At 56.1% G+C, this 15,478-nt stretch overlaps 1 protein-coding gene across 3 annotated transcripts in view; it reads right to left on the reverse strand.

Moving 5' to 3' along the window:
• Positions 1-15,478, reverse strand: part of EFNB1 (ephrin B1) — a 49,380-nt gene that overhangs the window by 12,543 nt on the left and 21,359 nt on the right. For 2 of the 3 annotated variants that reach the window (XM_048959297.1, XM_048959298.1), the window contains exon 2: positions 5,075-5,352. In XM_048959297.1, the coding sequence (XP_048815254.1) occupies positions 5,075-5,352 (278 nt within the window). Of the gene's footprint in view, positions 1-5,074; positions 5,353-7,003; positions 11,855-15,478 lie in introns of those variants that run through there. The other variant, XM_048959299.1, reaches the window with a different exon arrangement.

Genomic DNA, 15,478 nt, shown 5'->3' on the forward strand with positions numbered 1-15,478 from the left:
AGGCTCCTGCAGCCTTTCAAGTGCCTTGGTAAAAACTCACTCCCAAAGCAGCCGCGCTTCGGTTTTCCCCGTGCTATGGAGGAATCGCTGCTGAGGACAGAGTCCCTCCTGGCAATGCTGCGCTTCACGCCAAGGACCCCCCCCGTGCTGCTGGCAGGGAGCTGGGCTCTCCAACGGGGCACAGCGGGCAGCAGCAGATCAAAGTGCTGGGCACTGCCCTCCCGGCCGGGCGCGGGGACGCGGGCCCTTTCTGATGGGGCTTTTCATCCCTATTAGCACCGTGAAAGGCTGAGCCATGAGATCAGCTGCCAGGGGCTGCGCGGGGACAGCGCTGAGCCGAAAAGGTCAGGAGGGAGGAGGAGAAGAGAAAAGAGGCAGAGGCTTAAGGGACAGGGCTCAACAAAATCGCATTTACCGTGGTCACGGTCTTCAGACAAGCCTCGGAGACAAGGAACCGCGTGTTGTCTAAGGGCCATTATTTGGGTTTGACATGTCCAGAGCAGGGGCTTTGAAGTTCTGAGTCAGGCACGGCGAGAGCCTGCTCGTCCCCCACACCACTGCCACCTCCCGCAGGGATCCCAAAAGCGGGGCATCCCCCATTATCCCATCGCCCACAGACCTCCAGGACCCCTACGCCTAACCTCAGCTCCAGGACCTCCAGATTCAAGTTGGACCAGCTCCGGGACCCCCAAACTGGGGGCCAGCTCCAGACCCCCTAGACCCACCAGCCAGGGAGGAGGAGCCCATGCACACAGCTCAGTTCCCACAGCGCGTCCCTGCAGCCATGTCGCAAGGGCAAGGAGGTTGCGCAGCTGCAGCCCATTTGGGTGAAGCATGAGGAAGTTGGTTAATTGGGGTTTTATCAGCTGAAGTTCACAGCTCTCATCACAGCATCAAACGGCACTTTTGCTTTCAACTTGATTTCACCCATCGAGTTGTGGGACAGGAGATGAGGAGCATATGAAAGCAGCCGCATTCAAATGGGACCAGCAGGAACGCAGCAGAGCGCGTGGCTGGCGGGCACCCAGCATGGCCCCCCAGCAGCACTGCAGCTGTGCACATAGGGGACAAGGAAGTACAGCAGTGTGTCCCAAAAAAGTTTAAAAAAAAGAAAAAAAAAGAATAAGAAAAGGAGGATTCTGGCATTTGGCAGTACACAGGTGACCCTCGTCTCCACATTAAAATTCAATCTAGAATAGAAACAGAAAAGTGCTGAGGAAGAAAGGCCCAGGGATGAGACCCACATCGCAGAGGCAGCAATGGCTGACAACAATAGCTCTTGCCAGGTTGGGTCTAATTGCATCTAAAAACAGAAATGCAAGACAAGGGGTTTAAGGGAACAGCCGGTGTAATGTATCTGGTTTTGCTGAATTCTGCTGCCAAAAAATGTTAGATTGGATTACAAACATTATTACATCAAAAATGGATTGAAGGGCTTAAAGACCAACAATCAACAGCAAACGCGTTTGGTTTGTGAAGCACACATCTTCTGCGGCCTCCCTTTACTTCAGCACTTCCAGCTAATGACCCTGCAGAGGACGGGCATCCAGCAGCTGCCTTCCCACTGCTCGCCCTGGGGGGGGACAGGTCAGGCGTGAGTCTGCCCAGGGTGCTCACAGGGGGACACGAAGGAGGCGCACCCAAAAACCAGAGAGATGCTTCTGGGCAGGGGATGAGGACGCGCACAGAAGCGGAACAAATCACAGGGAACTGGAGCAGATAAGGCTGAAACGAGGTACGGCCAGGACTGAGACCCTGCAATAGACATCTCTGGGACCCACCAACACCTCTGCGACAGCACAACTCTGCAGTTCTCGCCTCCTATAGCGTTTTGCTCCTGTAAGCCCACAGAGCATCTGCTGGTTTGTTTGTAAGCACTTGGAGCCATCCTCCCTCCCAGTACAGCTATGTACAAGTGACCGCTGCCTCACCTGCACGACCTCAATCCCACCCTACACACAATGCAGCCTCATTGCTGACCCTGGGAAGGGCAGCAGCACCCACATCCATACATGGGTCTGAAGGGCAAACCCACCCCAACCCCTCCACTGACTGCCCAGCAGCCTGCCCAGGCTGGGCTTTGTGCTTGGGAGAGGAAGCCCCAGTGGAAAGGAAGCGAAAATCTGCTTTTGCTGGACTCACCTCCCCATAAAGCAAAGCAGGGATTGCACCGCAGAGCACCTCTCCCCTTCCCATCACCAGGTGCTGACCAGACCCCAAAAGCAGGGCACCAAACACACAAGAACCCAGGGGCTGCCCCGAGCCCACATCTGCCAAGGAGCAATAATGGAAGCAAAGCACCAAATACGCAAACAGTGCCCCATCCTGCAGCCCTGCCGAGCCTTTGTGCACGGCCCCGCCGCACAGCCAGGAGCTCCTGCATCTTTTTCTTTATGAAAAGGCTTAGGGAGAGGAATCACCTTCCCCTGTCCAGCCGCGGGAGAAAAGATGCTTTTAATGAAAGCCTCCGGCTGGCACTGAGGGGCTCGGCGCGAGGACTCAGAGAGGATGGGGAGAGGTTACGTTTGCTTTCAAAAGCCTTTTTCATCGCTAAAGCAGCCTAAGCCGAGGGCTGAGTGTCCGTCGGTGATAAAAGTGGCCCTAAACGAGGCTTGGCATATCCAACGTGACGCGGGGGAAAGGGGGGGCGGCCCTGAATGGCGGGGATGGGGCGGCGGGCGCTCGCAGCGGGGCTGGGACGGCACAGTCCTGCAGCCGCCCGTGTGCCGCATCCCCGGCTTAGGGAGGGCAGGAGAAAAGGAAGAAAAATCCTTTTGTGTGTCCGGGCAGGCTGGGGGAAAGGAGAATACAAAAAAAAAAGAAAAAGACAACATGTGGGTGGTCTGCTCGGGAGACTTTTGACTTTGTTTTTTTGGCTATTTTGTTTCTTGGCAGAAGGAGTTCCTGGGGCTGCTGGGCAGAGGCTATGGGCAGATCACAGGAGCATCCCCAGCCCACCCAGGGGCCAAAGAGCAGCGCACAGCGGCCGCCCAGCCCCCGCACAGCCAGGGCTCGCATCAAAGCACGGAGCAGTCAAGAGAAATTAAAGTCAGAAATGGTCGGAGCCGCGCGGGCAGGGGGCACCGGGGGGGGGCACCGCAGCACCAGCCCCGCTCCTGGGGCGGGCAGTGGGAGTGTGACAGCCTCCAGATTCCCCCAGCGCTCGGATGGAAACCAGATTTCAGTGCAAACACAGCGAAAACCGCCGCATGTGGGACAAGGTTCGGTGTTCTGGTAGCGGATTAAAGATGCAGCTGCAGTCTTCTAACTCTACAATGAGAGAGGAAAACCACGGCGAGAAATAATAATTAAAAAAAAAGAGACTGCTTTCACACCAGCAGCCAGAGAACACAAACACAAGCAGCTGAGGAGGTGGCACGGTGGGGACAGGTGTGCTGGCAGCCCAGGTGCACGGGGTTTGCAACCCATGCACTTATTCTCCCTGGGGCATCTATAGGCTCCGAGTTTGTTCTGGTGAATGCGTATGTCCTGGAAAGGTATTTCCAGCTGCAGAGGGTGGTGGGCTCGCTGCTGCTGCAAGAGAGCTGCCAGGGGTGCAGCTCGAGGTGCAATGCAGGACTCAGAGCAGCCCCACACGCAGAGCAGAAGCTGCCCAAGCACTTCCTGGTGTTTGCCGAAAACAAAAGGAAAACCTGCGGCTGTGCTTTCAGCCCCTTCTCCCCACTTTCTGCCTGCTGCACAGAAATTTCACAGCTGAATTCAGACCTGCTTCAGCCGCAGACCTGCAGGGGAGGCCGACTTGCCCTATCCCACAGTCACCATGCTGCAGCCAGCCCCGGGCACACACAGTGAGCAGGGGTGCATGCAGCAGGAGGAGCTCATTGCTGCACCAGGTCCTCACCCAGCTGCAGCTCCTCGGGACTGGGAGCAGGTGAGCAGAAGGGCCATTCTGGCGAGAAACTGCTGCAATCCCTTTTGCAGCATCCTGTGCTCATGCCAAGCATTATAGAGAGCTGAGCAAATGTATGCTAAGGATCCAAGGGTGGGCTGAAATCTGACCTGCAGGAGCCCATTTGGCTGTTTCCTCAGTCCCAGGCTTAGTGAAATTACGCTGCAGTGAAAATAAAGCAATTTCCAACACCAGATAGGGCAGCAGGGAGCTCTCAGGCTGGCAGCATCACCGCAGCACCTCCTGCCCCACAGCCTCAAGTTGGAGGATGCCTGTAGGATCCTGGCCAACCACTCTGACAGCAGAGAGCTCAGGCTAAAAATACGTCTCTGACCGATTCCAGTGCCCCAGCCTGCAGTCTCAGCTGACCCCTGTGCCAGGCTGCTTGTCGTGGAGCCTGCAGCACGTGACAGTGAGCGCGGGGGGCAGCAGGGCTGCCGTGCCCTTTCCTGCTGCGCTGTGGGCTCGCACGCGATGTGAGCAGCCAAGCAGAAATCCCAGGGCAAGGGGCAGAGGGTGAGTGAGGAGGCAGGCATTGCCCAGCACCAGGAGGGAGGGAGGGGGGAAAGCAGCCCCAGCAACGAGCTCACAGCCACCATGGTGGCTGGAGATGTGCTGTTTGGTACCCACAGGTGCACCCTGTGCACATCATCTGTGTGCTCAGATGAAACTCAGCCTCCTTCCTTCTACAAAGCCATGTTACAGATGGAAACAACAACTACAGGCCAACGTGTAGGATTTTACAGCCTCTTAGATCATGACAAGCTCCAGGAGCAACTCCCCGGGCTGCTTCCTATGGCAGGCAGCAAGGATGGCCGAGACACTTTGCACATCGTCAGCATCCCAGCGCCCTACAGGATGACCCTGCAGCACTCCAGCCTCACAGCCCGGCTCCACAAACAAGCTCCAGCCACGAAACCTCTCCAGACACAGAAACCACTCCGGCTGCAGGCAGGTCTCACCCTGCTGGAGGGGCCGTCCTGGCTCCTGGCGCTGCCAGATAAAGGCCCAGGACCCCTCGGCCGGCACATTCCTCCCTTCTCCCATGCAGTGGGAAATATTTTCCGTGCGTGTCAGCACTGAGCAGCAGCCAAGTCCCAAACAGCGCCTGGTGACACTCCGCAGGCCCCCGCAGCCCCAGCGAGGAAGAGGAGGGCGACTCACATGTGATGAAGTAATCCTGCTGCCGCTTGAACTCCAGGCCCATGTAGTTGGGGCTGAACTCCTGAAACTTGATGGTGAAGCGGATCTCCTGCTCGGGCCGGTTGCACGTCACCAGCACGTTGGGGTCCATGACAGTGCTGCAGGCATCTGCCTGATCCTTTTTCACCAGGTACAGCTTGTAGTACTCGTAAGGCTTGGACGGCTCCGCCTTGGGGCAGATAATGTCCAGTTTGTCCCCAATCTCCGGGTAGATGACCAACCCTTTCCCACTCATGAATCTGAAAGAAGAGGAGAAGGCGAGATGTTAGCAACGCTCACACCCAGGTGTTCCACCCCGCGCACAGCCTACAATTTATTTAGGACATAAATTCCTCCGCTCTCCCTCCACTAAGTGCTTTTTTTGTTGTTTGACACCAACACGAAGCTCTCCCGTTCCCAGCAGCAAGGCCAGAACCTTCCCACCGCTGCTGCCATCCCACAGAGCCGGGCTGGGCTCTGCCCATGCGGTGTGCCCCAAGGCAAGGCAGCCAGCTTCCTGCAGGGCCGGCTGTAATTAGGGAGCAGTGGGGAGGGATCCCTCCCCACCCCGCTCGCGGAGGAATTCCTGTCCTTACATGGCAGGGAGGGAAGCATCTCGCAGGGCAGCTCCTACCCACCCGGCCGCTGCCGCGGCTCAGCAGCATGCCCAGGAGCGTGGGAGGACCGGATGGAGAGGAGCGAGGAGGGAGGAAAGCTATTTGGGGCTGGAAGGCAGGGCATTGCGGAGGGAAGGAAGGCAATGTGCTGATAATTAACATTCAGATTTCATTATTGCAGAGCCATACTCTGAAGTAGAGGATTAGGGCAACGAGGAGGGAAGCAGCAGAGCATCTACTTTGATGTAGGCAACGTAATGCGTTCTGATGGAAGATAACATGGGAATGGATGTTTCTGCAAAGCTCTCTGCTGCAACTCCCTCACGTAATCTGTGCAAACCGGAGCACAGCTCCGCTGGGCTGCACACATCCACAGCTCCCCTCCTCCCTGCAGCTCCTGCCCCATGGCATGGCAACGGGGCTGCTGCCTCCTCCCAGCGTCAGCGGCGCAGGCTGAAGTTCCAGGCACCAAGGAAACAGCATCAAACATACAGGACCAACCTGCTCTGTGGCTCCTGTGCAAGTCTTAGCAAGAAGCCGCGGAGCTGAAACCAGAGCTGCAGCAGCCCAGGCTGTGGGCCTCTCGCTACACGAGATTTACACGCCAGGGAAGGCAGGCGGAGCCCAAGCCCACACACACCCCATGCCCTCGGCAAGGGCTCCTGAGTCGGGTTTCGGCTGCAGGATTGAGAGGGAAAGAAGCAGCAGGCATTGCCTGCACCTCCCCATCAGCCCATGGGGCAACACCACGAGGCCAACTGGAGATAGCAGCTATAACTGCCCTCCATCCGTGTTGCCTCAGCTGTGGAGCTGGATTTGGTATGCTGGCCGCACCGTCTGCCCCTCACATCCCTCCAAGGACAGCAGAACACAGTAACCCAAACAGTGCAAGCAGGTCGCGAGGAACGGGGACAATCTTGACCATCCCCAGTTGACCAGCTGTGTAGAAGCAGTTCTGACTCCTAGAAGCCACAACCTCCGGGACAAGGCTCTCCAGTAGCCCCAGAACGGAGCAGGAAGTTTCACCCCTCCGCAGCCAGGCTGCCGCAGGAAGGTGGAAGGAAGGCAGCCGGCGCTCCAGGTGAGCCACCAAGTAGGTCAGCTGGACCCCAGCCAGAGCATTACACGCGATAAAGGCTTCCCCCACCCATCGCCTGTGCCCTGATGCAATCCCAGGAGATGTTCAGTCAAAGATGCAAAGAAGCCCCTGCCCCTCCCTCCCCTTGCTCACCAACCCCACCCCATTCGAGGCCACAGACATGCAACACAAGTAAACACTTGCATGCTCACTCACAGGTTCCCACCCTGCGAGGCAGCTGGATCCCACATTCATTTCTCCGCAGTTGGGCTGAGTCAGACGCTTTCTGGCAAAGGGCTCCCGAGTGACTCAAATTCCCTCCTTCAGCCTCTGCCAGCTCCCTTCTGCCCAAAAGATGCCAAACAGGAAGCCGCAAACAAGTCGAGCAGATGTCTCGCGACTCCGGAGCCAGGGCAGAGGGCTCCCATCCACCTCCCAGCAGTGCCAGCACAGCCCGCATGCCATCCCCGCGGCTCTGGGTCGGGTCACGCCAATTTCTGAGCGCAGCAGGACGGGAAAACGTGGGGAGGGAGGGAGACGATAAAGGAACGCCGCTGAGAACATCCAAGCGCAGCTCCCTGTTGGCGTACCCTAATCTCACAAAGCTCAGAAACGACCGTTGCATTTGTTTTCAAGGACAAAATCACAACCAATTTTCTGAACACGAACGCTCCATCTCAACTTCAGAAGCACACAGCTTCTGCCTGGGCATCAGCCCAGGAATATTTTCCAGGCTTTCTACACCAGCACCAAGAACCATTCACCGTCGCCGCACGCAGCACTCTGTCACTGTCATCCCACGGCCCCACAGATGTTTTCTCCTCCGTTTCCCCCTTGGCGTGCTCCTCTTCTCTAAAAGCCTCCAAGTGAAAAGGCTCTTCAGCCTTAGCAGTGACAGGAAACCCCTGAAAGTACCTTCAAAACAGCTCCTCATTTCTCTGAACCCTTAACGACACATCAAGGCTTTCCCCCTCACATTTGGAGGTGTTTTGCAAGCACTGGCTTGTGGCAGCTATCCTCCCATTGGGCGAAAAAGGTGAAGAGCACCATTCCTCACAAGAACAGCCAAGAGAAAAGCACCAAGCACTTGGAGAGGTCACCCTTGGACATTATTAGAGCAAGTTCGGCACATGAGAAATTTTACTTTAAAAGGGTCTCTGAAGGCAAAAAAAGGCTCAAACTCCTGGCACGAGGTGACTCATCCTTACAAGGACACATCTCCAAATTGATGTTAACTGGAAAGAATGAACAAATTACTTTTAAATTAAAAGGGAAACTCAGTGAGCCCTGAGAGCACATACTGTAGTTTTGGGGAGGATCTGCTGTATTCCTCATCCATACAGAGAATGATTTCCCTGCTTTACGGGGGGGAGTGGAATGAAATTCAATTCAACCTTAAGGATGAAACTGTGACTGACATCTGCATAATAAAGCACTCGGGGATGCGGCTCGAGACATGCACTGTATTAGACAACTTAAATTAGGATACGGCAGACTGGTGAAGCACTGAGAAGGAGGATGGCTGTTGCTCAAAGCAATAACCTACTTATGTCCCAGCCTCAGACAGCTACAGCCAGCACTGGGGATGAGCGGACCCCGCGGCAGGGATGGGATGGGAATGGAGCGGGCAGCACACAGCCTGCAGCACCTTCCCCAGCACCTTTGCCACCCAAAACCTCCAGCCAGCCCTGCTCTTCTGTGCAAATCACAGCACGATGGTTTCAAGGGCAGCAGAACCAGGCAGCCCTGTCACCCTCTGCTCCCCTCTGCTCTCCCAGCACCCCACAGGAACGCTCTCGCGTCTTGCACTGGCTCCAGCACAAGCATGCGAGGTGCCCATCCTGCACACGCTGCATTTGCTGGGGTCAAACACGCAAGAAAGAAAGCAAAGCCGCTGCTGGGCTGGAGAAGCACGGGCTGCTGCACGCGCTGGGATGCTTCTTCCCCAAGGACCTCCCAAGTCTAAAGGCTGGAGCCGTTCAAGTCGCTACGAAACCAGCGGCAGGCACTTAAAGCCGATGCAAATCGGGAAGCGTGCTCTGCTCAGCTCAGCTGGGCCTCCTTTTTATCTGGAAATCTCAAGTGCTTCATGAGATCGAGCCTCGCAGCCGCAGGAGACAGCTGAAGGGCTTTGTCACCCCCGAGCGCAGCGCTGCTGCAGGCAGGCTGACGGCCACACGGTTGGCTCGAGCTCAGCTCCATCCGTCCCTGCAACCCAGCGCCTCTCACGGAGCGCACAGCCTCCCCACATGCCCCACTTTGGGACAAGGAGGACATTTCTGCTTCGATTCATGGAGTATTTGTAACCACCACGAGTTAACAGCTCATGGAAAACATCTCCACATCCTTTCTTCCGGCGTCAGACGCGGTGGGAAAGATTAACTGCAGCTACTTGAGTCACTTTCATTCCCAGCGGGCTCACCACATCAGGGTGATGCTGGTGGCACTGGCATTGCCACCCACAGACCCAGTCGGGCTCCCAGTGCTGCATCCCGGGTGTGCAGCCCCGCGCACCGGCCGGCCCCGCAGCCCCACAAATTCCTGGCCCTGCAGGTTCCTAGGGAGCTATCAGGTGGCAGCGTCCAATTTCCTCATTGTTTCGGGAGGTGTTTTCTGATGGGAAAGGTGAAAAGGGTATTTGTGAGCCTTGTAAACCGATTCCTCCGAGTTGGGTAAACAAGGGGAGCTCTGTTGGCAGCCAGCCCCTGCAAGCCGGAGATGCCTGAGCTGAGAAACCCAAGCGGGGGGCAGTCCCCCACCCAGCCAGGGACTCAGGGTTGCTGGGGGAGCCCCATGCCCCAGTGTGGATGGAACCAAAGGGACAACCCCTGAGCCCCCAGCCAGCGGGAGCCGACAAAGCGACAAGGGTGCAACAAGTGGGACCAGCGCAGTGACACAGGTTCCGTGCTCCCCAGCTTGCACAGCGTCTGGTGTCAGGCACGGCTGCACTGGCATCGCAAAGGGGATTTAATTGGAGAGGAAAAGGACCAGAGTGATAAGGGATAATCTCTCAAAATATGCCGCTGGGTTACTCGGGGGGATTTCTGCGGCCTTTGTTGCGCCAGGCTGCACTCAAGTCAGTTTACAGGACTCTGTACCCTCTGTACCCCAGAATGCTCCTCAAGCAAAGGAAGACACATCCCGCAGTGCCTGCTGCTCCTCACCCTGGTTCCACACTGAAGCATCACAGCTCCGCCAGTCTGTGTCAGCACACGGGAAACTGGTAAATATGCACATAATTTAAAGAACGGGTTAACATGCTTTCAAACAACCTATCTCCCAGCCCAGGTACTTATTGTGCCATGAGAACTACAAAACCTCTGGGGCAGGCATCACATTTCCCTGTGTCTGAAGAACAAAACGTAGCTCTTACTGTATTTCAGGCTTTGCAGAAAACAGAACAACACAGAACAGCTACCCCCTCCTTGGATAAGATACTCTGAAGCATGAATTCTGACATACATACAAGGTGACATATGCTGAATGCTGTTTTCTTCAAAGAAACCCAGAAATAACCATCTTGCAAGGAGGACATGTACTCTTAGCAGCCAGGGCTGCAGGAGGGCCTGGCACAGTGACATGCTGCGAGCAGAGAGCAGCAAACAGCCATTTAGATGTGGCATTTACTGCTGTGCAAGAGCCACGGGTCCTGCTAGACCTTCAGGAGCTGAGGACCACGTCAGGAGAACCTACCCTCCTAACACAGCATATGGGCTTGCTCTGGAGGTTATTTGGGGGCTACACCATCCCCAGGGCTCCCGTAGGTCCCCGGGGCTCAGACATGTGCTCCAGGAAGCAGCCAGCGGTTCTGTAAGATGAAGTGGTTGAGGAAAAGAGCTGGAGACTCCATGGAAAAAGTCCCAAAAAGCATTCATGCAGCGTATAAAACACATGAGGGCTTCACTGGTGTCCAACCACAGCCAGAAGCAGAAGCCCTCTGCTGCCTGCCTTGTTCCCACTTGCTTTTCAGGAGCCCACACCACCACCACGTCACAGCCGAGGAGCTCTCTGCCCAAGAAGAGCCCTCCTGCCCATACAGGCAGCCTCCAGCAGTCCACATCCATCCCAGAGAGGTGCAGGAGCAGCAGCAAGGTACTGGAACACCAATACATCCAGGTTCCTATCCAGCTACCAGGCCATGGTAGAAGCAGGAGGGTCCAGGTCCATACAACCTCATTTTTTCAATCTATAGTGCTAATGCAATCCAATTTCTTCTTTTTGACTCTCGCTAACTTCTTGGAACAGAGATATCCCACGGAAGGACATTCATTACAACTTGAGCAAAGCGGTTCCCTGCTCTCCTCCACCTCCCATCCATGTCTGTCACCTTCCCATTTGTCGAGTTCTTCGTCACTGCAAGGAAGGGTAAATAGGAGCACATGATTCCCCATCCTCACACTTTCAGATCCCACTTCTTTCATGTGCTCTTCTATTCTTAGTCTCCGCTAAGTGCAGCCTTCGATCTCTTTTTTCCTGCTAATCTCTGTATAATTATTTCCACTGCCCTTCTGCAGACCTCTTCTATTTCTGCAGTATCCGCTCTGCGATGGGGCGACGAGAACACAGCACAGCGACTCAGGTAAGCCTCAAAGCAGCCTCGTGGGGTGGTCGCTCCTTTGGCCTTGGCTCCAAGCATGACCACAGAAAGTCAGTGTTTCTCGCTGGTCCTTCACGCCATCCCACCTCTGTGCTTCCTTCCACCACCTGCTCTCCATCCATCCTTCAGCCACGGAGCCCCAGGAGCAGCCTCCATCCTTAACCCTCACACCAGCAAGTTCTTAGGCAACACTGCCCACAGCCCAAGTCTTAGCAAAGAAGCTAGGAGCCATCTCAGCCCACCGGCTCACATGCTCCACCAACGCCAACCGCAGGTGGTTCCCACCATGGCACGAGGCTAATCAGCCCAGCCCGTTTCCTCCAGGCATTTAACCAGCTCCATCGCAATGCACCCCCGGTCTGTAATTCTCTGGGATCATTCCTAATACCTTTAATGATAAACACTACACTGGCTCCCTGCCCGCCCCCCGACGCAGCAGCCGAATTAACGACGGATCTGCCTCGTTAGCGGTGCTGGGAATGACCCCTCCCGGTGCCCCCCCCTCCCTCCACCCCACTCGCGGCCCCTCAGCCTCATTCAGCAGTGGGGGGGCAGGCATGGTGCATTTTAGTACTGCTGTCAGCACCCACGACCCCCCCAATAAAGGGGCCGTGCAAACAGATCCCCGTTCTTCCCTCCAGCACACAGCGGCTGCCCGCACAGCCTGCAGCTCTGCCTTCTCTGCAAACCACCCCACAGAGCCCCCCGCTCCCCACTCGACCCCGTTCCTCTCCCGGACACACTTTAAGGCCCTTTTTTTTTCTTTTTCCCTCCACATTTCAGGTTTAATGAGGCCCATTCAACCCTCCCAAAGACAAAAGGCCCTTCTCGTTTCTAAACGGATTTACACGACGCATCAGTGAGGCAGAAACGGGTCGCCATGGCAACGAGGCCCAGCCGCCCCCCCTTCCCCCCTCCCCACACATGGCTGCCATTTTGTCCCCGCGCCGCACCCCAAACCCCCACCGCTTCCACAGGGGGGGCACGGGAAGAACGGGGGGAAATGAAATCAGCCATAAAGGCAATGCATGCTGAATGCACTGGAGAATGGAGATGCGCAGCCCCTGGGGACCCCCCCAACACCTCTGGAGTCCCCCCAGAACACGATGTGGGAACCCCAGAACAGGATCCCACTGCTCCAGAGCCGCCCCGGCCACCTGCCAGGGCCACAACAGCCACAGCCCACAGCCATGGAGACCTCCAGGCCCCCCGAGGAGGAGGCCCTTTCTTAGATGAACTGAAATCTGCTTAAGTAAATGTTTCTCCAGCATATGTAATCCCTTGCAAGTTTTGCACTGATGACTGATTGGGGTTTATTATCAAACCGTAGTTAAAATGTAAGCAGAAGGCAAGTAAACACCGGCTGCGGGGGGAAAAATAAACTGGGAACACCTCAGCTCCCAGCAGGAGGCTGCAATGGCGGAGCTGGGGAAGCTCTGCCTTCAGTTCCCCCGCGTGTTACTGCGGGGCGATGATGGCTGCAGTGCTGCTGGAGGACCACCCCACACCTCCCATAGGGCTCCAGCACTGCAAGCTCCTGCTCCACACCTCACACCTGAGCTCCCTCCTACAAGCAGCGCAGATCCCATTGCGCAGTGCCAATCCCTATCAGCTGTGATCCGGAACCACCACATCCCAAGGAACCAGCAGCCCATCCGTAAGCGAAGCTTTGCTCAGCCACTGCCATTGGGAAACGTTGACTGCAAGTGTCAAGCACAAGCTGGCCAAATAAGCTGCCGGTCCGCCTGGAGCACAGCAGGCATTGCTCACACCTCAGCAAGTGGATGAGGGAGCAGCCTCACAACAAACACTGATGGGAGCTTTGCTCAGGAGGTGCACGGGGGCTGCTCTGCACACACAAACTCTCTCTCCCAGAAGACAAGGAATCCAACACAACAGGCTAGAGGTGGACCAAACCTTCCCCGCCTCCATCACCAGGCATGCTTCCATCACAGGAGGTGCTCCTCCTCCAGAGCAGCCAACAAGGGACAGCACGGTCCCTCCGCCATCAGAGCACATCCTCTTTCATTATCACTGCACCAAATGATGTGGCAGAGGAAGTCCGGCTCAGGACCAACTATCAGAGCACACTGGGAAAAAAAGGCGATTCCCACAGCCCCCAAGCAGGTTTTTCTGCCCTCAGCTACCTGCTTCGACTCTCTCAGTCTGCAAGCACTCCAGGTTCCAGATCACATCATGCTTGCCACCAGCAGCACCAACTGAGGACTCCAGCGGTCCTCTCGCCAGGGATGCCACAGGTGCCAGGCCAGCAGGAAAACAGTTTCTGATTGCCAAAGCAGAAACCATTGCAGCTGCATTGCCCGTGCTTGTTCTCAGCTTTCTGTCTTGCTGGAGCTAGGGGTCTCTGGGGTAACTTTGGGCTTTAATCATCAGGACACACTTGCTCCTTCAATGCAAGACCGGTGTTCATTTGGTGAACCTGCTGGATTTCCAGTGAAGGAACAGAACAGGTTGGATACAGCCGGAGAAGCGCTGACCGTGTGCGCACTGCACTGAGGCATCGCAAAGCTGCCATCATGCATTACAGCCTCTTTCCAGCTCTGGCCTGCACAAAGGCATTTGTCTGAAACAGCTTATTTATAGCTGCACGCCGCTATGCCGTGCTGCCAGTGACATCCCCAGCCAGGGGACAGCCAGCAAGCTGCATGTGGCCCCTGAGCTGCAGGAGAGCCGGAGGTGGGCATGCTGAGTTCCTGCATGGGCACGGGGGGGTTCCCAAGCTGAGTGACAGAATAAAAGCACCCACAAGAAGGCATATGATTCCATAATGAGATAAGCTCTGTTTCCAAATGAGTACACGACCAGAAGAGCCTGGCCAAAGCTAATGCAGCACACAGAGTGCATGTCCCCTGCCAGGTGAAAGCTCTTCTGCATGGCAAGAGCACAAGAGCAGAGTGCTCCCATGCCTACCCACCCCCGTGGGATGGGTGCATCCTCCCTGCCCAAGGAGGAAGAGGAGGAAGGCAAGGGGCCCTTACAGAAGCCAGGCACCAATGTGAGCACCCTCCATGCATGCAGGCGCTGCACCCAAACCGTACAAACAAATACTATTTATCCCAACCCTGCGAGGAAAATTAAAAACAAGCCGGTAATTGAGGCCATTTGGAGGAGATTTAATTGGGGCCAGACCACTGGCGCAGGCTGCTGCTGCCACCTGCAGCGCTTTCTGCAAGCAGTGACAGCAGCTCCGGGGGGACCAAGGCCCCGGTCCCTGCTCTCCGAGGGCAGATGCTGTTGGGGCAGGACAAGGGATGCATCCTGGGTGCCACGTCTGCCCGTAGGCACTCTGCACACTCGTTGCTGTCCCGGCACGATACACTGCTCCACCAGCGACAGAACCGAGCAGCTGGCCAAAATAACAGCCAACAATTAAAAATGAAATGAGAAAGCCTCCATTTCCTCCCCCAGACCCTATCAGCCCGCACCTCCCCTCGCAGAAATAAAGACAAGCCGTGCTATCTAATTAATGCTGTCAGGCTGCGGCGCAGGGCGGCGGCGGCGGCCACAAAGGCGGCGTGGGGAGCGCTCAGCCCGCAGCCACGGCCGGCAGCCCCGCGCCGCGCCATCAATGGGGCCCCACGCTGCGCATGAGGTAAGATGCGATTCAAAGCGGGGTTTGTAAGAGGTTTTGTTTTTTAAAATGGGGGAGGGGAAGGGAACAGGGACTTGACAAGAGCTGACAGACAACTGAACAAAACCATAAGGGCCATGAATGGCAACACGGCTCTTTAATTGGCGTAGGAATGGGGAGAAAAGTGAGACAATGAGGCGCAGCCCTGGTCGCGGGGCCCCAGCCTGCCGAGGTGCAGGGGAGCGAGTGTTCCCCTTCTGCTGAGCTCGCAGCCCCCCTGGACAAGTTGCGATGTAGTATTAAGTTTGCTGATGATATCCCTGCCCTGCCACTTGTTTAGACAACAGAAAACAACGCACCTCTGAACCAAGGAGATAAGGAAGTTCTGCCCAGTTTTTGCACCAAGGAAATAGAAGGTCCAGCTTGGAATCGGTCCCTGAGCATGTAACATACCTCCTGGAAAACTTCTGCATAAGTAACACAGGTGATACACATAAACTGA

Source organism: Lagopus muta, chromosome 13 (genome assembly GCF_023343835.1).
Source record: "Lagopus muta isolate bLagMut1 chromosome 13, bLagMut1 primary, whole genome shotgun sequence".
Lineage (NCBI taxonomy): Eukaryota > Metazoa > Chordata > Aves > Galliformes > Phasianidae > Lagopus > Lagopus muta.